The sequence below is a fragment of the Phoxinus phoxinus genome, assembly GCF_949152265.1.
Source record: "Phoxinus phoxinus genome assembly, chromosome: 19".
Lineage (NCBI taxonomy): Eukaryota > Metazoa > Chordata > Actinopteri > Cypriniformes > Leuciscidae > Phoxinus > Phoxinus phoxinus.
The window spans coordinates 7257724-7285339 of NC_136894.1; the positions used below are offsets into that span (position 1 = coordinate 7257724).

The 27616-nt window shown below is 37.7% G+C and overlaps 1 protein-coding gene across 8 annotated transcripts in view; it reads right to left on the reverse strand.

The window, feature by feature from the left end:
- Positions 1 to 441: 441 nt before the first annotated feature.
- Positions 442 to 27616, reverse strand: part of angpt2b (angiopoietin 2b) — a 47422-nt gene continuing 20247 nt past the window's right edge. For 3 of the 8 annotated variants that reach the window (XM_079590318.1, XM_079590314.1, XM_079590320.1), the window contains 8 exons: positions 21286 to 21432; positions 19383 to 19504; positions 15113 to 15360; positions 14770 to 14894; positions 11097 to 11198; positions 9296 to 9462; positions 2809 to 2939; positions 756 to 1419 (listed from right to left, as the gene is read on the reverse strand). In XM_079590318.1, the coding sequence (XP_079446444.1) occupies positions 1259 to 1419; positions 2809 to 2939; positions 9296 to 9462; positions 11097 to 11198; positions 14770 to 14894; positions 15113 to 15360; positions 19383 to 19504; positions 21286 to 21432 (1203 nt within the window). In that variant the 3' untranslated portion in view covers positions 756 to 1258. Of the gene's footprint in view, positions 1420 to 2808; positions 2940 to 9295; positions 9463 to 11096; positions 11199 to 14769; positions 14895 to 15112; positions 15361 to 19382; positions 19505 to 21285; positions 21433 to 23004; positions 23046 to 27616 lie in introns of all 8 variants that reach the window. The other 5 variants (XM_079590319.1, XM_079590313.1, XM_079590317.1 and 2 more) reach the window with 4 other exon arrangements.

Consider the following 27616-nt stretch of genomic DNA (forward strand, 5'->3'; position numbering starts at 1 on the left):
CTGAGGCGTCAGCGGATAGACTCTAAAAAATGCTGGGTTGTTTTAACCCAAAATCTGTGTCAAATATGGACAAACCCAACCGTTGGGTTAACATTTTTAATAAAAAAATTTAACCCAATGGCTGATTTTGTCCATATTTTACCCAAATTTGGGTTGAAACAACCCAGCATTTTTTAGAGTGTATGACATTAAAAAGTTACCATAGTATAAAACCTGTAAAATTGAGATAATACATATAAAAACACAAACCAACGCATTCTCACGTGTAAAAAAGGTTCTCCCAATTCTTCTGTTGTTGCATCATTGATTCTTACTGCGAATATGACACGCTGACCATTCCAAGATGGCGGGCACATCGACGTGTCTGGAGCGGTCGAATGTATATCTACGTATACATATCTATGGTGCGACAAGTGTAGTGAGATTCCAAAATCTGCTCTCATGATCCAGTTGTTTTTAGTGAATCAAAAACACACAGCATGAACAGTCTGATTTACACGGGACTAGTGTAATAAATCATACGACCCGGTTCTTTTAGAATCAAAAACTTTGTAATACCGAACAAATGACTTATGAACCAGCTCCTATTAGTGAATCAAAAACCTACAATTGAAACAATGCAGTCTGATTCCTGAGAAAATTACTTTTCTGAGCTGTTTCTTTTAACGAATCAAAAATGCGCCGCAAGCCGCAACTATTGTAGTGATACAGTATATAGTTATACAACAGAATTCTGTAGGAAAGTAAGATTCTGTAGGATTTGAAGTCAGTTGTTTTATTACAAATATATATTTTATAATGAAAGCTATGCTTATAAAACATACACCTGTTTCAGTGTCTTGAGCACTTGTATAGGCGTATTCTCTCTCAAACCTTTACAAGCACTAGAACGGGAGAAGAAATCTCAGGAGATCCAATGTTGCACTGAAGGGAGGAGGCTAGGTTAGTGTTTTATATCGCAGATATCGGCCCAAATATCAAGAACAAATGTGAACACTGATCATCAGCCATTCCAGTTCATTGCATTTTACATTGGAAGAGCTTTGGAATACAGATAAAACATTTATGGTGCAATTTGTGTCTGTTTCGACAGACTAAACAAACAAAATGGAGACAGATTGAATGGCTACAATGACACGGGCACAAGCTGTCCAAGTCTCAAGTTGTCCATAATTTTCAATGATGTCACCAGCTTGTTTGGATTATTTGTCTGTCAGTAAAGTCAAATGACCCATTTGTGACAGTTCCTTCCTGCTTTTTAGAAGTCCACAGGCCGTATCATCATAGTGGTCATGGTCGCCATCCAGCTCGGCCCTTTCCAGTAGTACCACTTTATACTGTTATAGCGTATCACATTGGAGTTTCCAGAATAGTATATCCCATTGAGATTGGAAGGCCCGCAAGCTTCAAACCACCACCCTGCAGTGACAGAGAGCAAACGATTTCAGATATTTCTTTATTGGGTCAGTTTTCCTTCATTAATATTAAAGAGGCCATATCAATCGGATTTTCCTTGAGAAAAAAAAGCAGCGCCATGTTTTGAAGTGGGGATTGCTGTCAAAGTGTTGTGACATCACAACGTGATGACAGCTTAGCTCATTAATATTATTTACATTATCCTAGGTAGTCCTGGAATGGTTATTTGCATAATCTAATTAGTATTCATTAGCAAAACCTTACCAAACAGGCAGTGTTATTTTAGTATTATTTCTGTACTGTTATGGTATTTATAATATTTTATATCATTTATTTATATTAGATTATATTTTGAAAACTAAAACTATAAAATTAAAAGGTAATTAATTTTTAAGTTTAAATTAGCTTTATTTTTGTTTCAGTTTCAGTAATTTTAGTACTTCAGCTTTAACCTAATTTATTTCAGTTAGCTGCCAAGTTGTTGTTTTTTATATTTTTTAACATATACTGTAAGTTTTTCATCTGATATTCATATTATTAAAATATTTATTTTATTTTAGTTTTTTTTTTTCAGTTAACAAAAATGATTTTCAATAGTTTTAGTTTAGTTAACAATAACAACACTGCATATAGGATTTGAGTATCACACACTTGGCATTGAGATGAAATAGCAGATTTGCTTCATGTTTGATGAAATATTTGTACGCAACCTTCTACAGTTTTGATGTATTGTGAGCAGCACATAAGGAATTCAGGGATGATTTGGAATGTTACCATTACCTGTTGGAGGTAATGAGATATCTTGGTTCCAGCACATCTGATCTGTGGCTGTTTAACTTTAGTAAAGAGCATCTAAAGTTTGTTTTTGACAAGGTCCCTGATTACATCAGCCTAGCCTTCAGAGTTTTCACAGCACATTTCAGTGCAGATTGTTTTGTGGTTCTGTCACAGTGTAATGTAGGCTTTGGAAAAAGTTTGCTGTCAAAAGACAAGTCATAGCCAACTGTATTGAACCTGACAGCAAACCTTCCAGACGAACACTAGTGGACCTTTAGGGGGGAGGGGGGATAAAAAGGTTTAAAAAAATATATGATATGACTCTTTTGAAATGTTGACAGAAAACCTTTCAAAACAGATTTTGGCCATATTTAGTTTGGATCAATGCCATTATTTAATCCAAGTGACCTTGACCTGCTGTTTATTTTAACAGGCTACAATGCCTCTACAGTTGCCATGAAAATACTTGATACAGTAACATTATTGTAGTTCTTGTCTTGGGTGTTGCTGGAAAATTGTTTTCCATTATATGCATATGTAATGCATATGCTTATGTTTTCCATCAGATTACACAAAGTTAGAAATAATATATAAATGGCAGACAAGCTGCGGTACCTCCAGTGGCCATCTGAGCGCATTTGCAGCTGCACTGGTCATTGTCGTGATCCTTAGTGCTGAACTGGGTTCCTGAGTGGGTAAGACTACTGGTGCGTCCAGCTGTACCACTGAAACCCCTTGCATGAAGACTGGTGAGAAACAGACAAATACTAAGTATTTTAACATATGGATAGATACAGAATATGCATTTTTCAAACTTTTTGAGGCCACAGACCCGCAAATAGTGATCCTCTTGTGAGGGACCCCCAATATAAATGCAGCTACCATTCAAAAGTTTGTGGTAAGACTTTTTTTTTTAAAATAAATTAATAAATTAATTCAACAAGGATGCATTAAATTGATCAAAAAGTGACAGTAAAGACAAATATAATGATACAAAAGTCTTCTATTTCAAATAAATGTTGCTCTTTAGAGTTATGGGAAAAAAATGTATCATGGTTTTCACAAACTTAAACAGTACAACTGTTTTCAATATTGATGATAATAATAATAAGAAATGTTTCTTTAAGCACCAAATCAGCACGTTAGAATTTTTTCAAGTTGGCTCAACTAAATTTTTCTAAGTTCACAAGACTACCTGTTACTCAGATTTAAAAAAAGTTAAGTTGACTACTGGAGAGAATTAGTTGAGTTAACTTGAGTGTTATAGGTTGCCTTTTTTACAGTATGAAGGATCATGTGACGCTGACTAGCTGCTTTGCCATCACAGGAATACATTAAACAATTTTTTTACATATTTAAATAGAAAATTTTTATTTTATATTGTAATAAAATTTTCACAATATTACTGTTTAACTGCATTTTTGATCAAATAAAAGGAGCCTTGTTGAGCAGAAAACTAAATTAATTCAATAAAAAAAATCTTTGGAACAGTAGTTAATTATCGTGTACATGTATATTATATATTATTTACATGGAAAATATAAATGTGTAAACTATTATTAGGAAAGAAATAATTATAAAGTTAACAGTGTATTTTATATCTTATTTGTCAGTCAAATAAAATAATTTGGAATTAATCTCCATCCATCCATCCATCTTCTTCCGCTTATCCGGGGCCGGGTCGCGGGGGCAGCAGTCTAAGCAGAGATGCCCAGACTTCCCTTTCCCTAGCCACTTCCTCTAGCTCTTCCGGGGGGACACCGAGGCGTTCCCAGGCCAGCCGAGAGACATAGTCTCTCCAGCGTGTCCTAGGTCTTCCCCGGGGTCTCCTCCCGGTGGGACGTGCCTGGAACACCTTCCAGGGAAGGCGTCCAGGAGGCATCCGGAACAGATGCCCGAGCCACCTCAGCTGACCCCTCTCGATGTGGAGGAGCAGCGGCTCTACTCTGAGCTCCTCCCGAGTGACCGAGCTCCTCACCCTATCTCTAAGGGATCGCCCAGCCACTCTGCGGAGAAAGCTCATTTCGGCCGCCTGTATCCGGGATCTTGTCCTTTCGGTCATGACCCAAAGCTCATGACCATAGGTGAGAGTAGGAACGTAGATTGACCGGTAAATCGAGAGCTTCGCCTTGCGGCTCAGCTCCTTCTTCACCACGACAGACCGGTACATCGACCGCATTACTGCTGAAGCTGCACCGATCCGTCTGTCAATCTCCCGTTCCATCCTTCCCTCACTCGTGAACAAGACCCCAAGATACTTAAACTCCTCCACTTGAGGCAGGAACTCTCCACCAACCTGAAGTAGGCAAGCCACCTTTTTCCGACTGAGGACCATGGCCTCGGATTTGGAGGTGCTGATTCTCATCCCAGCCGCTTCACACTCGGCTGCAAACCGTCCCAGTGCATGCTGAAGGTCCTGGTCTGATGGGGCCAACACGACAACATCATCCGCAAAGAGCAGAGACGAAATCGTGTTGTTCCCAAACCAGACACCCTCCGGCCCCTGGCTGCGCCTAGAAATTCTGTCCATAAAAATTATGAACAGAACCGGCGACAAAGGGCAGCCCTGCCGGAGTCCAACATGCACCGGGAAGAAGTCTGACTTACTGCCGGCAATGCGAACCAAGCTCCTGCTTCGATCGTACAGGGACCGGACAGCCCTTAGCAAAGGACCCCGGACCCCATACTCCCGGAGCACCCTCCACAGGCCGCCACGAGGGACACAGTCGAATGCCTTCTCCAAATCCACAAAGCACATGTGGATTGGTTGGGCAAACTCCCATGAACCCTCCAGCACCCTGTAGAGGGTATAGAGCTGGTCCAGTGTTCCACGGCCCGGACGAAAACCGCACTGTTCCTCCTGAATCCGAGGTTCTACTATCGGCCGTATTCTCCTCTCCAGTACCCTGGCATAGACTTTCCCGGGGAGGCTGAGAAGTGTGATCCCCCTGTAGTTGGAACACACCCTCCGGTCCCCCTTCTTAAAAAGAGGGACCACCACCCCGGTCTGCCATCCCAGAGGCACTGTCCCCGACTGCCACGCGATGCTGCAGAGGCGTGTCAGCCAAGACAGCCCCGCAACATCCAGAGACTTGAGGTACTCAGGGCGGATCTCATCCACCCCCGGTGCCTTGCCACCGAGGAGTTTTTTGACTACCCCGGTGACTTCAGCTTGGGTGATGGGCGAGTCCACCTCTGAGACCTCAGCCTCTGCTTCCTCCATGGAAGACGTGACAGCAGGATTGAGGAGATCCTCGAAGTATTCCTTCCACCGTCCGACAACATCCCCAGTTGAGGTCAACAGCTGCCCACCTCCACTGTAAACAGCGTTGGTGGGGCACTGCTTCCCTCTCCTGAGTCGCCGGACGGTTTGCCAGAATCTCTTCGAGGCCAGCCGATAGTCCTTTTCCATGGCCTCACCGAACTCCTCCCAGGCCCGAGTTTTTGCCTCCACAACCACCCGGGCTGCAGTTCGCTTGGCCTGCCGGTACCCGTCAGCTACAATTAATCTCATGTTTTCCAACAAGTTATAATGTAATAGTTTCAAATTCATATTTTACACTTATTATTTCACAAAACTTTTTTACAGAACCCCTAGCGCACCCTCGTGGCCCCATACATTTGAAACCTCCTGCAGTATAAATGCTGAATAATAATATATAAACATCAATACTTACAGAAGGCATGTTCATAAAAACATTTCTATCAACCAGAACAGTCTATGGTGGTCTACAGCTAAAGGCATGCAAAGTGTGTTGCTACAACTTTTTTTTTGCCACTTCTTGTATGTCGAGTTCCAGCATTAGCCTTCTTAATCAACTCAGACACATATCCTGTTCTTGATAAATTAACTTAAATACTATAAACAAAGTATCACTTTAAGGTACATTGTTTTATTTATTTTTTATATAATCAGATGAAAGTGTCTACATCTATTACATCCGCTGTTAACCCCAGTAATTGGACCAGCTGCGAGCCTGTATAAGATATTTCTAAGTGATTTATCTTTTTAGCTTTCTCATTTCAGAAGGCTCTAAGACTCATTAACGTGCACTCCAAAGATATTCAGCCTCCATTATCCACAATCCATTGTTGATGCTGTCTCACCAGGAAGGATTGCGAGCACACGCGGTGCCAGAGAGAGGACCACACATCTAGGTACTGCAGGAGATTGTTTTGGCAGGAAAACATCCTTGCACCATAGGTTGCTTGGCTGGTAAATCCCAAATGGGCTCAACACCCTCGAGACGATGCCAGCATTCTCAGCATGCTAATAAAACGCACACTTACCATATGAGGTAAACTAGACAAACATGGTGGGATTTGGCAAACGTTTGTTCAGTGTTTTCCCTACCTGTTTACACGCACACAAACACACATTGGAGTTTTTATCTGATATCAATGCTGCAACACACCCATTCTAGAGTAGCATTCCAAATCATTTATTTTGAGTTAAATGTAATATTTCTGGTTCTGGTTCATTCACTGTATAAGTATGCCTACAAGCAATACTGCATGTTTAATTGCATCCTTTAAGAGAGGTGTGAGATTTGTTTAACTCGGCAGTTTTCTGGAAAAGCCTCATGCTTGAAATTGTTTGCCTGGGATCAGACCAGGCTAAAGCAATATGGATGCTGTGAGAAATAGTAGTTAACCCTTAATGTAGCTCATCATTTTGACTTAAGGACATAAATCACAAAAGTATTTCTCATATCAGAAAATGACAAAGACAAGCCAAAAAAAGAAGAAGAAATTAAACGTGTTTAAAAAGGTTTTGATAGTGACAAATATGTAACTTACATTGTAATTTTAAATGCAAATCCAAGTCTTAAACTAATTCTAAACACCACAACATGACAATGTGTAAAATAACTCTGGACAATTAGATATTGAACATATTGTAATTAATTGACACACAATATCTAAGGAATAATTCACGATGGGCCATTTAATTATTAGAAATTGAATTGTCTCTCAATGGCGGCAGCTTCTCTGCTAATAGTGAAGCTTTAAGTTTAATTGCTTCAAAAACATCACCTCTACCTTACTACCTCACACTGAAAAATGTCATGTAGCTTTTCAGTTGCAAAACTACTTTACTTATAAAGTCACAGAAAACGTTGACAACAAGTTTATGTTGGTGTGTGTGTGTGTGTGTGTGTGTGTGTGTGTGTGTGTGTGTGTGTGTGTGTGTGTGTGTGTGTGTGTGTGTGTGTGTGTGTGTGTGTGTGTGTGTGTGTGTGTGTGTGTGTGTGTGTGTGTGTGTGTGTGTGTGTGTGCGTGCGTGCGTGCTTGTTTATGTAATATATGAGGACACAAATTTGTATAATGACATGTGTATTACACTGGTATTACAACTTAAACTTGGTTTATGAGGACATTTAATTTGTCCTCGTAATTCAAATAGCTTAAAAAACATAAAAAATGTAAAAATGCAGAATGTTTCCTGTGATGGGTAGGTTTAGGGATAGGGGCAGTGTAAGGGGATAGAATATACAGTTAGTACAGTATAAAAACCATTACGCCTATGGAGCATCCTCATAAAGTAGTTGCACCAACAGAGAGAGGGGGGGGGGGGGGGGGGTGCGTGCGTGCGTGTACTGTGTGTGTGCATTTTTATGGATGAGAGAGCAAGGGGGAAAAGCATGCTTCCACAGATAATAAAATGTAATTTAGTGATGAAAACATGGAAATATACTGGAGATTTTATCTTCTGTTATTTTTGTTTTTCCAAATCCATTTGGAATCATTTACGGTTAAGACAATTGTTTTGGCCATGGCTCTCGCTGCTCATGTCTACGATGTTAATACGTAGGAACCATCATCAAATGTTAGGCAGGAGTTTTCATTGTGTGAGGGGGTATTATAATGAGACTGGTGCTGGAATTCATCATTTTTAATGTTTTGTTGAGTGATTGTTGAGGAAGGAGATGGCAGGATTTCTCTTTACCGCACACAGCTCTGCACATTTCTACAGCTTGTTATCCGTTCCAGTTAAATCACAAAACAAAATGCAAACAAATGTGTTCCTGCTGCTGATAAATGTCTACTGATGTACAGCTGCAATTGTGGTTTATTCAAATAAAAGGTTATATTAGGGAACCCCCTCGTGCTTAAAGCAAAAACGTTTCCACTAGACCAAACTTATCTTACCACATCTGACCCCAAGTTTATCTGAATTAAACAGAAATGATCAGAAAAAAAATAATTGGCCCATCAAATCATTTTGCAATGAGAAGTCAAAAACAGCAACTCAATGTGTTATTGAAACTACTTTTTTTTTTTTTTTTATCGTAATGTTATTGTTGACGCTGCAGTATTTACTTGGAAATGGGAAAATCCTCTACTACAGATCTGTAGTAATTCATCACTGAAACTATAAATCAAACAAGTAAAATAAAACACATTTAATTATTATTTGCACATAACCTAAATATTCATAAGCTAAGCATTCTCTAGTCTCAACCTCAGATGTCACGCCCACATTGGCTGAACGTCTGATGCATATTGCACACAAAATGGGGAACACTTCAGGAGTTTCGAGTCATCATCTGATCGGTTGAATTCTCCAGGATTTCCGGGAGACGTGTGTGCCGCATTCTTTAACGCGTGGAAACAAAGCTGTCATGATGGCAAACCCTCTTATGAAAGAAGATAGCCATCATGTTTGAAACTATGACAAACAGCGCTTATCAGGATCAACTAAATGCTGTATTTTCAAGTATGTGTAGTTCACAGGACCATCGTTGCGCCATTGTTGCAGTAAACTTGCACGCCGGTCTGTTATTGTGATTACAATGACTTTACATTTTCACACCCCTAAACATGACGCTGAACAAAACAACGTCCTGTTTAACGTCAGATGTCCTCTTGGGATATCCTTGGCCAATGAAAACTCCTGTGGAGTCCAGACCTTCTGCCATCAGTCTGAAGGACTGGCTACGCAAGACCAAGCATTTTCCATTGCAAACCTGCACTGTGCCCCCACCTCAGCCCACCCAACTTTCACCACCACTTTTAAAAAATAGAGTGACATCCAATTGTATGCATCACAACAGTTCATTAACATCTAGAGTCAAGAGAACATGAAACATTTTAGCACCTGTACTTCTTATCCTCTCCGTCAATGTAGAAATGGTCATATTGAGAATAAGCCTGGTGTCCCTCTGCGTCTTTGAGGTGGACCTGGAGAATGTTGTCTTTGGATGTGGTAAGTAGGTGGATGGCATCATTTCCTAACCAGTGTTCTCCTGACGGATCTCCAAATCCCTGTCGCGTAAGAAGAAAAGGGGGGGATGCTTTATTTTCTTGACATACACTCTTCTTTTCACAATCTCTGACAAACTACAGAATGGAAGTACTCAAGTACAGTGGAGAACTCCCAATTATTTACATATGCTACATTTTCAAATAAGTATTTATAAGTATTTTATAATTATTACATATAATTATTTACATTGATTTTCAAAGGCATCAACGATCATTTTATTTGTGTGTATATATTCAAACATTGATTATTAATACATTTTACCATAGTGAATAAGCAGAAGATGACGGCTGCTTCACGACCAATTTGAAAGTTCAGTGCGACTGCCATTAAGAGGTAAAATGTGACAATCGTATGCAAATGTCAGAGATAGAGGAAAGTCTGCTTCAGAAGAACAATCCTTGAGTTCCATATCACAAACTAGTAAACATTTCAAAAGACCTCCTGTAACCATAGGAAAATGTTGCATTTCCATTTGCTTGGACCAGCAAATGAGACGGCACTTTTGATCACTGTGAGATGTGGTAGTGCAGTTGGGCATTCAAATGCTTCAATGCACACGTTATCAACAATCTACAGGGGCTCCCGACTCCCACGCTCCATCTGGGGCCAAATATTTATCATTCACTTTTAAAAACATTTTTCTTAGAAAACAAGGAAAAGAGAAAGCAAAACTTGCGCAGTTCTAAAGCACTCCCAGAGCAGCCATAGCAATTTATCTGTTGAAGTAGCCCAGGTGAGATGAATTACCACTTTTTTCGCATTTAAAACTCAATAACAGTAGTTTCCAAACAACTCAGCTCTTCGGGGAGATATTACGTTTTTTAAGTAGACCCTGATTTTAAAGCAAGTAACTTTAAATTCTGTAACTTGTTTGAAATGATGGACGAAAAGTGTGAATAATGATGCCCTATTTAAATTCAAAATGTCTCCTCTTATCTTTTTTTTTTCTTCTCAAGGCTTCAAATGACCCCTGTGACCGAATTAATATATACTCATTCTCCCACATAGGGAGGGAATGCAGGTGTAACAACAGAGGGAGACATGGGAATGCAGAGACGGCCAATCAGAATTCTCTTCCTCAAGGAAAGGTCAACAGGGTCACCAATGCATCAGTATTCTATGGCTATAAGCATCAGATGCCACATATGAGTTAGACTATCTCCTTCAGTGCAGGTTAAATATGTGTTTTAAATGTAAGGTGCCTCAGATTAATGGTAGAAGAAGCTTGCATTCATCAAGAAATCTCAATAAGAGAAACAGGCTCACATTTAAATTATACTGTATGTCTTCATTAAAGGAGTGAACATACTTTATTGTCTTAAACAAAATTACGGAAAAAAAAAACGTTTTAAGCAATCTTTAATGACGGCACAAAATAAAATGTTCACCTTGTCAGATATGAATAAAAGCATGACAACAAGTGTTCTTTTTATTATTATTTTAATATTTTTTTTAGATATTAGATGCATGAAGACATGCTTCATTCATTGTCTGTGCTAAAATAAATGATCTGAGACTGAGATAATTGTGCTTTAGAGTGAATTTGAAGCCAAACTGTGATAACCACACTAAAGCTATGTAAACAATTAAATAAATCAAATGTGGAAAGGCTCTAATTGATATTGGATCCTACCAGTTTGTAGTCATTCCAGCCACGGTTGAAATCGACTGATCCATCATAACGGTGCTGAAAGACAGTCCAGCCTCCCCCTCTAGTTTTCATGTCACAGAATACCTGGTCAGAAACAACCATACAGAAAACACATAGATGCCATAAATATCCAAATACACTTTTTTTTTAAATAAATGTATATTTTAACAAGAGAGAGAAAGAGAGATTACACTTGTATTAGTTACTTAAGGAACTAAAAGAAAAGACATAGTTACACTTTATTTCAATAGTCCACTTAAGACATTCTACTAACTATAAGAATCTTTGCAACTACATGTAAACTACCAGTCATTAAAATATTAGCAGACTGTCTGATTAATATCTTTATTTTTATGGTCCCCCAACAGACATTCTACTGACTACAAGTCATTTTTCGAGTACATCATGTCAAATTATTCTACTAACCCTTACCCTAAACCTAACAGTCTACTAACTCTCTAATGAGAGCTAGTTAACAAGTATAGTTGCAAATTAATGAGAGTTAGTTGACAAGTAGTTGCATGTAGTTACTTATAGTTAATAGAATGTCTAAAGTGGACCATCGAAATAAAGTGTAACCAAAGTTCCTTGTCTTTTGAGCTAATACTTGTGACAAAACTATGGTTTTCAATGGGCTATTTAATGAATAAATAAATGCTGAGAGACCCTTTGCAGGTGCTGTGTTTTATTAAACAACAACAACAAAAAAGCTATGGTACTTTTCAGTTCCACTTTATTTTGATAGTCCACTTTAGACATTCTAGTAACTATAAGTAACGTTTCAACTGCATGTCAACTAACTCTCATGAGACTATTAGTAGACTGCAGTAGACTGCCAGTAGACTGTTAGGTTAGGGTTAGGTGTTAGGGTTGGGGTTAGGAGAAAAAGTTGACTTGTAGTTGCCAAGTTACGTATAGTCAGTAGAATGTCTGTTAGGGGACCAAAAAAATAAAGTGTTAACAAATATTAAGCAGACAGTCTACCAATACTCTAATGACAGTTAGTTGGCATGTACTGTAGCTGCACAGTTACTTATAGTTAGTAGAATGTCTAAAGTGGACTATTGAAATAAAGTGTCACCTATTTTTCCATTATTTCATTATTACAGTAATATTTTAGTCAGAATTTGCTGAATTCTTAATACAAAATCACACAAGCTGCAGTTTAGAGATTTGACTGGTCAAACTGCTGTAATTTCCCAGGATACAACACAAAGCACATAATATCAACTCATGCTGTTTTGAATAGGGACGTTTCAGAGTCAATTATGAGGCCTTTCTTAACTCTGTACTGTTCTCTGCACTGAAGAAAAAAAAAACTGTGACCCACAATCCTTTTTAAATATGCATGGGGAGCGAAACTATATCACAAACCACTACAGTTTGGACTTCTGATGCAGGACTATTCCTGTCCAGTGAGATGGCGGGTCCTCAAGCTATGAGTATTCTTCTAAATTTGTTTTTATCTTTTGGTAATTTGGTTAACCACTGTGTAATAAACTTGCCATACTAATGATGAATTGTCCCAATTTGAGCCATACAGTAAACTAAGTCTAAAGTGCAGTTTAAACACTGAACTGTTTAGTGCTCTTCCACTAAAACTTTTACCATCTATTGATTTAGTATTGAACTCAATACAACTTAACAATTTTCTGTTTTGTGATGAAAATAGCAATTTAGTTTGAGCTATGAGCAGCAATAATAAAATAATAAAAGGGCAGCTCGTTGAATTCCATCATCCGAATCCATCAAAACTAATTAAAGCCAATCCCGTAAAAGGATTTTCTTCACAAATATTAAATATTTCTAGCCTGTGGGTGTCAAGAGAAAACATTCCAAGTAAATATCCTCAATATGATTTTTCTCCAATTTTCCCAGCTGTTTCTGGGAAGAAATAGGCTTAAGGAGAAGGCGAAAAGCAATAAGTTCTTCTTGGCAAAAACAAAAAGTGGGATAACAACGTACATTTCCATCCCTTGGCGGGACCAACTCATTTAGCAATACATGATGCTGGTCTTAAGACCTTCCATTATGAAACTTTAAACAGCTAATCAAGGTTTACAGACAAAGCACTTGCATTAATGACATCTGTAGAGAGGGTGCTTTTGGGGAGTAGGTTGATTTCATTCTTATTCAGCACAACGTTTATTTTGCATAACAGATGTGAGATGTTCTTTGTTTTCTGCTTCTGAGCTATCCACATCAAGATGACAGTCAAATTTTCCAGCGAAATTTTATCTCTTGCGTATTTATAAATCACAGACACGTTTATACAATTGTTATATCAAAAGTACTTTGCACAATTTTATCATATGAACATGATGCCTGAATTTATAGAGAGAATTGAAAACTCATTCAGGGCTGGTCGGTCACTGTTTTCCATACTTGAAGAGAAAAAGTTTTCTGGCCAAAATATATTTAAACGTCTGGTATATATTGTTAATAGCACAGCTTAAATAAATATATTTTTCAAATTGAAAATATATGTACAATGTATTTCAAGGGGAAAGAAAATGCACTTCTAAAAATCTTAAAATATATTTTTGGTAAATAGAAAATGTTTTGTTTTTTTAAAGCAGTATACCTTTTATATATATACAGTAAGAAAAAAAGTATATATTTTGTATATATATATATATATATATAGTGTATATACTGTATATACACTATATATATATATATATATATATATATATATATATATATATATATATATATATTGTGTATATATATATATATATATATATATTGTGTATATATATATATATAGATAGATATATAGATATATATATATAAAAGCTTGGCTCTGGCAGCAAAAACCTATTCAAAACGTTCATGGTGACAAAGGAACCATTTGTTATGAATAAACGTATCAGTACTGATGATCAATATCCCGTATAAATATCTTAATTTGTATCATTAAGGAAAGAAAGAGAAGTAGAAAAAAAGAACAATTTAAAACTCTCCAAATGAAAGGAGCCACCCAGCGTGCTGCTCTGAGGGGTGGCACAGTATGAAAGGGTGGTGATACTACATATACCAGCTCGCTCTCGCTCACTGCATTAAACACTGTGTTGGCAGGAAGCTCCCGAATCTTTGCCAAACACCTGGCGCCTATGCCCACAGGAAATGGAGGGGAAGACGAATGAGCGCACAGGAAAATAATGAATAACAAAAACAATTTTAGCCACATTTTTTAAATGTTCATCACCCCAAGAGCCTGCCAGACATTAGATTTGACTCAAAGGCAAAGCTCAATCCTTGGGTGGTTTGCTTGTGGTTCAGTAGGGCAAGATTTTGAAATAGATACGGTGCATATTCACAGTCAGATGCACCGAGAAATGGCCTGAAGGAAATGTTTGACTGACTTCTTGATTTGATTTTCTGATCAACATGACATTTTCATCTTAGCCTTTTTTCAAAGACGCACTGAAATTGCATTATACTAAAACATGTTGTCCTTCCAGATTATAATGTAGTCCTCAAAAACAACACAAAGAACTAAATGTCAGGAGAGCTCAGTTTCTTGAGCAATCAAGATACATGCCAAGATGCACGCTTTACAAAATGATTTTTCTTTTTTTGTATTTAAATTTAATCATATTGATTCGAAAACTGGTTATTGTCCACGTGAAAATTGTTTAAATCGACTAACCTTAGTTTTCTGGGTGGAGTTGGGAAGATGAATGCTGTATATCCCACTTTCTGTAACTCCCGATTTGAATATCTCAGCACAGTCTCTGAACTTTAACATCTCCTTTTCAATTGGAGTTGAAATATCTGAAAAGACATGGGACATTTTAACCTTTGTGAAAAAGAAATAGAAGTATAGGGTGATTGGTTTGAGCAATACTGATTTAAATCTCAATCTTCCTGGAGAAATTCTTGATGGACCACCATTGGGAATTTAAGTGATTGCCCAGTTCAGAGAGACCCTTTTTGTTCCCACTGAGCTGGTCATATGCAGCTTAGCCTGATAATGTGAAGTTGGCACTAACCGTTACAGTGAGAGACCATAGCCAGAAGCTGCTGCACTGTGTCAGTGAGTGTGGCCTGCTGGCGTTGGAGCAGTGTGCTGTTACGAGTCGAGCTGGCCAGTTCTCCCTCCAGCAGGCCGACCAGGTGATTCTGTCTGTCCAGCAGATCCAGCAGCTGCTGCTTTTCCTGCTGGATGACCTGAAGCTCTCTGCTGTGCTTGGCCTCCATAGCACCAAAGCGCTCTTCCAGGTAGCTGAGAAGAAACACACTGTCTGGTTCATATACCAACACGATCTCATGAAAGTGCGTATCTATAGCATAAATTTGATTTCTTGTGCCATTTATATACCAAAAATAGTTTTGGCGTGCACTGTAAACCCCTTGGGTAGGATTAGAGGTGTGGAGTGCGCGCGTATTACTTGGCATAAAGTGCGAATCATATGCATGCAAAAACTATTTTTGGCGTATAAATGGTACGAGAAATCTAATTTGTGCTATAGATACGCACTTTCATGAGATCGGGCTGCATATACAGGTTTGCATATTTTTTTTAAAACTATTTTTACACTGTTGCTGATAAAACAGTCCAACAGCACTGGGACTTTTTACCATTTGTATAACTCCACTTTGTGCGTTCGAGACTGTCAGACTGTGCATTAGTTGTGGGGATTTTGTCTGAAGGTTTCAGCGATACAATTTTAGTCTTAAAGGTGAAGTAAGTGAATCATTGTTGAACACTGTTGATATTTGAAATCAACCAAACCAATCACATCCCTCTCTTCATTGCTCCGCCCCCAAAAAGGACAAACACGCAATGCAAGAGTGGATGTCTCGTTATCATAGCAGAAGCGAAGCAAAATAAAGAGAAGATTACGAAGAAAGAATAAAAAACTTTACGTACAGTACACGATAATATACAAGCAAGGGTTCGTTGCTAGTCACCAGCAGCACACACTAAAAACCAACCGTCTTTATAAGTGAATCACTGAGTCATTCACTCAATTGATTCATTCAACAATGATTCATTCAGGAAGCAAACACCATTATGTACTGTACTAGGAGAGGGAATAAAAGTATTTTTGTTAGCGGAGAAAAAAAATAGACAAAGTAACAGAATATTTAGTCTAAAATGTTGGTTTCTCAGTAAACATGTTGTTTGTTGAGCTATTGTGTAAATCAATATTAAACTGCATAACACACTTAAATAGTTGCACCTCAGGTTAAATAAATTTTCTATAAACAATGAAACATACAATATCAACATATCTAGAGCATATCAAACGTAAATCCTGTACCGTATGCTCAAATTTAGACAAATATAAATCGTTATAAACCCTTTAAAGACTAACCGTAAATGAAGGTTACATTAAAGTCCCTCTGGTTCAATACAATTATGGGAAGATTGGATTATTTTACCGACTTAATCTTGTCAAGCAAAAAATTTAAACATTTTTATTCAAGTAATTTTGTTCATTTCGTTCTTTTGAGCAGAGTTAAATTAAATTAAAATGGCAAATTCCCTGAACAAGCTCAAATACGATTACTGTAGATCAAGACCTTTTTAATTACAAATTTGGTTACACTATTTTGATGGTCCACTTTAGACATTCTATTAATTATAAATAACTACACGCAACTACAGGTCAACTAACTCTCATTAGAGTATTAGTAGACTGTTACGTTACGGTAAGGGTTAGTAGAATACGCTAACACGTACTTGCAAAGTTACTTATAGTCAGTAGAATGTCTGTTGTGGGAACTTCAAAATAATGTCTTGGCAGATATTAATCAGACAGTCTAATACTCTAATGACTAGTAGTTTACATGTAGTTGCAAAGTTCCTTATAGTTAATATAATGTCTAAATTGGACTATATAAATACATTTGTGGTAACAACACTTTATTTCTAAAGGAAGAACATATTGGGATCACTAGTACATTTTACTGTTTGTGTTACTGCAACCAACTATGGCATTTGGATGGGGAGCAGTGTGATTTTGTCATGCTCAGAGCAGATTTTTGTCTTAAAGGAACACTCCACTTTTTTTGGAAATAGGCTAATTTTCCAACTTCCCATAGAGTTAAAGAGTTGAGTTTTACCATTTTCTAATCCATTCAGCCGATCTCCGGGTCTGGCGGTAGCACTTTTAGCATAGCTTAGCATAGATCATTAAATCTGATTAGACCGTTAGCATCTCTCTCAAAAAAAATAGTTTCAATATTTTTCCTATTTAAAACTTGACTCCTCTTACATTGTGTACTAAGACCGACAGAAAAAGAAAAGTTGTGATTTTCTAGGCCAATATGACTAGGAACTATACTCTCATTCCTGCGTAATAATCAAGGAACTGTGCTGCCGTACCAGCAGGTGCAATGATATTACAAACTTAGTGCCGGTCACATTTGAAGTTACCGAGCTGGGGACTATTTTCAGGCACAGCGTAATATCATTGCGCCTGCTGGTACGGCTGCACAGTTCCTTGATTATCAGCGCAGATGACACCCTTGAACAAGACTCTCAGATTCCACATGTGAGCCTGAGAGGCTGGTAGACCTGTAAACACCTGGATACCGCTGCCATTCACAGATGGTGTTGTTGCCTGGGCTTCTCTATCAAAATCAAAATCAACAACTCTCTGACAGGCTGTGTGAGCTGGCACCGTACCAAGCTCCAAATAAAGACAATAAATCCCACAGGCCTGATCTTTATGAGTCCGACTAATGACTTTGCAGCAGTTTTTTATTGAAACAATCCACCCACACAGATTGAACAAGCTACTTTCAGCTAGTCGAAAGAAACATCCCCTAAATCTTTCTTCGCTTGCTGTTTCTGTTCTTCCAGCATGCATCCTTTCAAGGGGATCTGCACTTGAGTATACCTTGTCAAATTGCTTTTAAGATGATTTGTTTTTTAATCATCTTAATTTGTGGAGATGAAACATTGTTGTTGTTTAAGCTGCAGCTTTATTGTAAAAGTACCTTGTAAAGTACCAATATTTTTTTCCTGAACAGAGTATCTTACTGTCCCATTTTGGAACGTAGAGTTTAAGTTTCCACAAAATGCTTGCATATTTTAATATGAGTTAGCAGAAAGATGCATAATCACAGAGCAAAATGTCCCTAAAGACCAACAAAGAAAGATAAAATGCATTTCCCTGGAGCTCAACAGACAATTTACTATAACAGAGTGCTGTTTTTTGTGTGAAAGGTGCTTGCTGCTATGCAGAATCATTGTTTATTTGAACACAATTATAAAGTCATAAAAGAGCTGTGAAACAGGTGATCCTCGTTTTATAACTTATTTTCAGTATATGAGATGGTAAACACCTGGAATAAACAGGGAACATGAGAAATATCTCTCTCATTGATGAGATGTCTTTGGGCCTGTTTATACCTGATATCAAAGCGTTAGTTCACCCAAAAATGAACTTTTTCAAATTTGACTCACCCTCTTGTCATTCCTAACCAGTATGATTTTCTTTGTTCTTTGGAACATAAAAGCATATATTTTGAAGAATGTTGGTAACCAAACAGTTTTAGTTTCCATTGACTTCCATATGGACAAGAAAATATGATAAGTCAATGGGAACCGAAACTGTTTGGTTACCAACATGCTTCTTACTCTGCATACAGCTTTGGAATAAAATAAGGGTGAGTAGTTCACCCCCAAAATGTTCATTCTTTCATAATTTACTCAACCTCATTCAACTTCAAAAGATATTCGTTTAATGAAACCTGAGAGTTTTCTCTCACTCCATGACATTCCATTCCACCAAGTTATCATAAAAGTAGTTTAATCCAAGTCTTTCAAATAGACACGGTCACTCTTTATGATAAACACATTTAATTTAGAATTGTATTTACATATAAATATTGATGAAAGCATATACATAGAGGACATAAAATATGGTAATCAGAAGCACAACGCACTTGGTTGACTCGTGATAACAAACCTCATTGGTTCTTGCGCATCAAGCATGCACATTTTAACTTCAGTTTACCATTTTTTATGTGCTCAATGTAGGTACGTAGATCAGTGTTTAATACATGTGGAAATGGGGTCCAAAGCTCAAATGGGCAAAACAACAGGGAACGTGATATGAGATGTTATTATATAAGTGTGTATGAGCAATACTACCAAAGGTCATTACCATCTTGCAAGCCGTTTTCCTTTGTATCCTGTTTAAAAAAATATGCATGAATGCGCTTTTGCATTTGTAATAACTTTAGAGACAGAGCTCACATGCACAGGGGTGTGACTGAGACGCTGCACGTTTGCAGACGACTCACCTGTTTTTGTCATTGAGGCGGGAGACCTCCTGGGTCTGCTCTAAGAGCTGCTTCTCCAGCCGGTTGGTGCTCAGAGAGTACTCCAGCAGCTGGATCTCCAGGCGACTGGTTTGTTTCAGCACCTGCAAACAGGCCCACATGACAGACAAGCGGAAAGAGAGATTACCTTTAAAATATTTAAAGACATGAGAGAGTGACGGCGCTTTTCTTGTCCAAGTATTATGGTTTTCATCTTTGCCTGAATGCAAATGTAAAGGAATAATAAAAAAATCCCCAAGAAAACCCTGTAGTTGAACGTTAAAGGTAGTACCAGATGTTTCCCTGCAACATTAAGGCGGCCAACTTTATTCAAGAGCAATGTTTTAAGTAGCATTGTTGGGGAAAAAATACAGTTTTAATCAGGGTTAAAGGAATAGTAAGTTTACCCAAAAATTCAAATTCTGTCATTACCTTTATGTCGTTCAAAATCGTTCAAATGTTTATGTACTGATAATCTTCCTTCCAATAAGCTGTAAACTGCTGTGATCAAATCATTTGATTCATTTAAAAGATTCAACTTGAAAGATCACAGATTCACAGATCGGACAGTTCTCATTCATTCAGTTTTGGTCCCCACAAAAACTCAGTCACAGTCGCTTTTGGTTTTGGCTTGCTTAGTTGGGGACACTTAACATCAGAGGTGGAAAGTCCAGGTTCAAAAAGTAAAAGTCCTCCTCAGTATTTTGTTCCAATCACCTGTATTTGCTAATTAGCACAGTTTTTCAGCCAGGAGATAGAACTAATTAGTGAAATCAGCTGACTGAGTTCATGGGTGGAATAAACATATGGCAGGACTTTTACTTTCTGACCCCTGGACTTTCCACCTCTGCTTAACATTCAACAATATTATTGATCTGCCTGCATTGACACCATTATATGAGAACTGAACTGAGCTGGACGATGACATCACTGTTTTCTCCAGAGTGGCTGTATAGATAAATTAACTAAATTAATAATAACTTTTTTTTTCAACAAAAATGAACCATCACTGAACTTACTTAAGCTGGACTATGGCGCAATTTTCTTCTAGATGTGCTGTACAGCTGAAACAGACTGTGTTGCATTATTTTCCTATCATTATCACTTTTTGTGCTCCATGGAAAAAAGACAGGTATGAATTTGGAACAACATGAGGTTAGATTAAAATGTGTCCTTGAGTTTTTGAAGCCACAATCAAGTGATCCAAAAAAGTCACACATAGTTCAGGAGTGATTATCCCATTATGCCTGTTCACTCAAACAGCTAAATGTTTTTCCAAGCAGCTCTAACACAGCAAACATACTGTAAGCCCTGACAAGCACGGCCCAATATTTTTTCAGGCTGTACTATGATGTTCAATGAACTGCTGACTGCAACTAAATGAAAGCAAAAACATAGCAGTGTGAAACAATTACTCTCTGAGAGTATAAACACTGTGGCTGTTTTAGTTGGGCTGTTTCTCTGATTCTTTTCCAACACTCCTCTACATGACCACTTAACCCTGCTTCTGTTGGCCATGAATTCAGATGAGTAAAAAACCATAATGACACATTATCCAAAATAGCCAGCAGTGCTTTAAGTGTCAAATGTGATGCACTAAGGCCTAATTTTGTGAACCAACTTAACGGCACAAGAGTAAATATTATCAGCCACTGAAGAATGTAGTTTGATTGTGAGTCACCAATGCAAATTATTGAGCAGTTTGCTTACTATAATAGAGAATGTTGAACAAATGATGGCTTGAGAGGTGCTCACGTGGCTGCTTGTCTTCAAAATGTGGTTTAAGCCATTAGAGAAAAAGCATTTCACTGCAAAGACAGACAGAAGCTTGATGCAGTGCCATTTATTTTTCTGGATGCTGTCAGTGTCATCTGATGAGCCTCACCTGTGTCTCCACATCTGTCAGTTTGCGTGTGTTCTCTGCTGATTGGCTTAGAAGATTGGTTCCGATCTCCAGCATGGTGGCTGTCTGGGTGTGAATGACATTCCGTTCCATCTCTGATCTCACATTCTCCTGAATATAGTTCTCCAGCTGTAAACATGACATAAGACACATCAACAAACATACACCAACTTCACCATCTAATATTCTTGTACATAACCCAAAGAACTTTCAGCATGGAGAGGCATAAAAACAGGCTTTCAAAAACATTTAAACAAAAACAACATTTAAAAAAATGATTCCAAACTTTTGACTGGTAATGTGTGTGTAATCGTAAGTTTGGAATAATCAGGAGTTTTTCTTTTCAATGTTTTTTTTAAAGAAGTCTCTTATGCTCACAAAGTTTGCATTTATTTAAGCAACAATATAGTAAAATATTATTACAGTTTAAAATGACTCTTTTCTATTTTAATATATTTAAAAATATAAATGTATTGCAGTGATGGCAAAGCTAAATTGTTATCAGTTATTATTAGTGCTCAATTATTAATAATGGTTCTTATTATCAATGTTGGTTGATATGTTTGTGGAAACCATGAAACATTTCTTTCATGATTCTTTTATGAATAGTAAGTTAAGTATAAAATAAAATAAAAAATCAACGGCAACAGACGCCAACAGGGGGTCAACACGGATCCAAATAAAATTCGGCAAAACCGACAAAAAGAACATGTTTGTTGCTGTCTGCTGGTGTAATGAGCCTTAAGATGATATATAATATTGAAAAGTGCCTGAAACAGGCCAAAAGAGCACAGAAACGATCAATATGAAATGCATGGTCTGAAATCAACGCTAAAATAAGTGCTGTACAATCAATCTTACTGACAGTGCTTGACTCCCTTTGGACAAATGGACTCCAGTGCACACTGTACAATTCTAATGAGGCAATACAAATATGTCCTCATCCATCTCCAGTGCCATTGTCTACAACCAAATGACATCTGCACACAGAGGCCGTGACACAGTGCACTTCATACCATAAGCACAATGCAAGGCATCTCTCAGCCATGCATGGCTACCACCCTGCTGAGACACTGGTGTGAACACCCTTGGGTAAACTAGATTTTGTTCACTCAGTTTAATTCATCATTGGCTGTGATATTATGGGAGGTAAAAATAAATAAATAAAGATCATGACCATTTATGCAAGCTATAAAATCGAGCCACCAAGCATCTGAGAGAAATAAACCATTCTCAGATTGATGTGGCCTTTTTAAAAAAATGACAAAAAAGAAAGAGAAATCCTGTCAAATCTTCACTCTACCATGTAATTTTTTGCCAGTCCCTATAGGTGAGCTTTGCAGAAAACTAAAGTGGCATTGATTAAACTACCTTTAATCTTGCTGTTCCGCCACTTTCAGTAATGAACATTCAAAGAGTTTTAATTGAGTTAAATAATGAGGCATAAAAAAACGGAAGTGAATTAAAAACCGGCCAAGTCCATTTGTATTTTCCCATTTCATGGAAAATTAGATTTATTATTAAAAGGGGCCAAATATGAACACTCTAGCGGGGAAGCTTTACTGAAAACAATAGATCAGCCTACTCAAGGACAGTTGAGCAAGAATCATTTTATTGAGCAATCTTTCATTTCTTTAGAGGTTCGAAATCTTTTATTTCTTTACTTCTTTAGTTCATCTGAAGAAAAATAAATCTACTCACCCTCGTGACGTTCAAAACCTGTATGATGTTATTTTTTATCCCTATGGAACACAAAAAAAGGTTTTGTAGAGAACACTCAACATGCATGTTTTCTGTATGACATTTCGTAGTGACCACATGCTGTTGAACTATATGAACTATAAAAGCAAAAAAAAAAAAATGTTGTTTGGTTAGGAGACATGCGCTATTGGTGCCATATTTAGCCTTTAAGTTATATGGACAACTTTTATGCTACTATTTTGACATTTTTTATCATTTTATGGGAAAAAAATAACCATTCAGGTTTGGAATTACATGAGGGTTAGTAAATAATGACAGATCTTTCATTTTGGGTTGAAGTATTCCTTTAATCCACTTCTCTGTCTGTCTGTCTGTCTCTCAGTCTTTTTCTTTTTCCAATCCTTTTTTAGCAGGACGTGTCGGTGCATCTTGGCTGCTTTAAACTGAGAGACAGAGGCTGCATACGCAAGCAGAAGATCTGTCGTGGGAGATTATTTCGGATTAGAAAGGATGTTGGGAAGCCAAGAAACTGTTACAGCAACTGCCTGTGTATATTTCACGTAGGAACGTGTTCTTGCCTGAAAGAGAGGTGATTTTTCACCTCTAAAACAAAACATACAAAGGTTTTTTGGTTTGTTGTGTCAGTACTATGACACAATAAGCTTGTGATTTTTCATGTTTGCTTTTCTCCCTTTTGTGAACAGAGCCGGTATAAATGTTTCAGGGCAAGAGGATTTGTGTTAAAGGTAGAGTAAGAAATTTCAGAGTGCCTAGCAATAGCAAGCTAGCTTTGAAATCATTAGATCCCACCCTCCCTCGTCTCCAAAGTCATGCTTCCTTCAAAACACATGAACACACGCTGTAGATTCTGCTAAGCGTCGCGAGACGAGAATCTGTGCTAAATAACCTCATGTCTCTAAGCACATAACATTACAATGAATGTAAACAACTTATAGAGCTATGCAGATTAATTTCGCCATTGATAGTGTTGACAAAGAAATGAGTAAATCTGAGTCTGAGGACGTGAACAGATCAGGGTAAAACGTCACAGGTTGCCATCTCATATTTACAGCTACGACATGGCGTGAACGCAGCATAAGTTCATTGTTTGGGTTCAGGAGGAACTGTAAAAGGCTGCAGCTGTTTGTTTTCAGCACTCGGCACAACAGCCTTACGGAACGCACCGATGAAGTGTGATGTTTGCAGGAATAGGGAGTGCGGAGGTATGAAAATACATATGTTGACAGGCAGGTAGGACATTATATCATTGCATTTGGCCTACCCTACTTAATTGCTATGTTCATAACAAGTTTGTTTAGTTTTACACCCAGGTATGAATCACATTCAATACTCATATCACTGAATATGAACATTGAAAAGTATGTGCCATGATCTGATTGTGAGTGAAAATCAGTGATGTGGAGTTACTAAAAGTGACACTACCAACTCACTATATATTTCTATTGAATTTTGTTTCCGCCACGTAATACATTTTTTAGACAATTGCGAGTTATAAAGTTCGAATTGCGGGATATAAACTGGCAATTGCGAGTTCATATCTTGCAATTCAGACTTTTTTCCTTGCACATCTGAATTTCTCACAATTGCGAGTTTATATCTCGCAATTCGGACTTTTCTCAGAATTGCGTGATATAGTCGTAATGACATCTTATAAAGTCAGAATTATGACTTTATATCAAGCACTTCTGAGAAAGGTAGTAAGAATTGTGAGATGTGAACGAGAAAAAAAGTCAGAATTGTGAAATAAAATGTGAAACAAGCTTCCATTTATTTCTCCTAGTCCCTTTGTTCCCATTAAAAAAAAAATTATAATCAATATTAAGCAGCACAATTTTTTTCATATATTTAATCATAAAAATAGTCTTGAGCACCAAATCAGCATATTAGAATGACTTATGAAGGATCATGTGACACTGAAGACTGGAGTAAAGATGCTGAAAATTCCATTTTGCGCTTCACATGAATAAATAAGATGTATATAAAAAGAAAATTTTGATTGTAATAATATTTCACAATATTACTGTTAACAAAGGCAGCCTTGAGCATAAGAGAGTTCTTTCAACAACAACAAAAATCTTAGTAACACTTAACAATAAAGTCTAATGCAGCTAACAAGTGGAATATGAGAAAACTACTAACTAACAATGACCACCCACAGGATTAATGTGATTCAACAGAAGTCATGATGCTGAACAAAAATAAGACCTTCCAAAAAAAAAAAAAAAAAAGCAGTTGTCCCTGACATGTAATTCGGCATGCATGTGCCCTCTTTGGAAAATCATTAAAGAACATACAGGATTAGCTCATGTTTTCTTTAGGGGGGTTCTCGAAGACCCTGGAGGTCAGATAGTCATGTGGGAGTGTGGTGTGTGATACAAATACACCGTCTCATGTGTGGCCTCTGGCCGGAAAGTCTAGTAATGCATATGCAAAGCAGAACGTCTGTGGTGTTGAAAACCCAGTACAATCCACTCAGCAGCGGGCCAGAGTTCAACCCTCTCCAATGCTCAGGAAGCTGCTGCTTCTACCGCGCACTGCACTCAATGACCGGAGAGGGAGTGAAATAATAATTTATACAACATTTGGCCTGCTGGTGAAAGCGTGCATATAGGCATGTCAAGAGGGTCTGTCTGGACCGCTATTTCTGAGATATAGTAGCCGCTTTACCTTTTTTTCCTATACCGCCTACTGTCAGAAAAAAGCATCCTGTGCCAGATGTAGGGCCTGTAAAATAAAAAAGTGAGCCGACTCATGAGTGATTTTGACCCTTTTTGTAATCCTTTGGCATGCCGGAGCATTTCTTGGGAGCACGTACGATACTAAGCCCCCTCCGTGTCCATATTTATGGAGCGATTCAATGGGAGGCCTGAATAAGGAGACAGACTTTCTAGTTGGCCCATAGTCTGGGTGACAAACAGAGCAGGCCAAAGCCTGTCTGGGACATGTAGCTATGTGATTTTATTTTAGCAAAGGACAAAGCATATATTGCTGTTCAGAGGACCTAAATAACAGAATCTGCGGTGATGTGACAAGTAATGACCTTCTGATTGAAACATAGTGCAAATGGCACAGAGATAAACCGTCTCAAAACACACCGTTTATTTGAATTACTGTGGGAAATGACAGTGCCATAATGTTATCAGACTTTAAATGACCTTCACTGCAAAAACAACATTATCTCAACCATCCACACAATAATCTGCAGGTTTTTAACGGTTGGTATCTGTGAAAAGAGCAATATCCATTTTAAACAGAATGTTTTGGAGATAAGCCTGAATTATGTTAGTCAGAAACACACAGTAATAATGTTTGTCATACCTGACATCGAAGTTAAATGGCCTTATCAAAGTCAGAATATTACTTAATATGACAAGATTATTTTCTATCCATGCTTTATATAAAAGGGACAACTCAGTTGATAAATGTAAATGTAGTACAGTATCAACCTGTCTATCGATTACATCAACGAAAGTTATTTTTAAAGGGGTAAAACAGATACACTGCAGAATCAATGCTGATATTTTGTTAGAGCTTTTGAAAATAGGACAGAGAGAAGTGGATCTGACCCTTAATGGAGGATGAATCCTTGTCTTTTTGGTTTTAAAATAGTTTGAGATACTGACAAACTCCACCAGCCTTAAAGGATCTACACATCCAGGAAATCTTGCTTCGGATGTTCAGGATTTACTTCTCTCTTGGTCTCCTTCCCAAATTCAATAACCTTGTGAGGATAATGTGTAATGCAGATTGGGACACATCTATAGTGCACAAACATAAAGTGTGTGCATAAACTTGTCCAATGTAAATTCTGGATCTTGAAGCAAAACCACTTGAGAACATCAAGTGACGACCCAACAAAGTATCAAAATTATTTATCGTACAAAAGTAAACAAAATCCCCTTACAATCAAACACTGAAATATATTAATATTTCCATGAACTCCAAAATTATCCATGACGTAGTCTTAAGTAACAGGACAAATATTTACAATTTGGTTTCTAAATGTCTAAATTCCGATGCTCGGCCGCCTATAATTCAGCGTACAAACACATTGTGGTCGACAGAAACCATGTTGGTCTGGGTTGTATTTCCTTTCACTGCTCTGTTCATGGTTTTCCAGGAAGTCACACAACCTGTTAGCATCTGACAAATTTGGCTATATACCAAGATTAATTTATTTCTAGATCTCTATGCAAAAGAAGAATGTAAAAAAATTTGTAGCACAATACCATATAGTTTGATTGGATGCACATCCTTTGTCATCAACAATAAAAATATTAGAATAGAAGGTGGGGCTATGGAAAAATCCCATGGAGCGCTGCACTGAGTTGAGCCAGTTCGAGACGGAAATAAATAGGTTACATAGATAAAGCAAACAGATAGATAGGTCAAGCAGTTGGCTTTAAGAGAACCAATCAGCTGCTTGGAACAGCGATTGACTGAGTCATGATTAAGCTATATATTTATCATGCCAACTTATCTTGTTAGTTATGTAACGTTTTAGCATTTAGCACATTTTCCCTGCCTCTCCTGATCAGGATGAACCTACAACCCAATTTGAGAACCACTGTTGCTATAAAAGATGAACAAC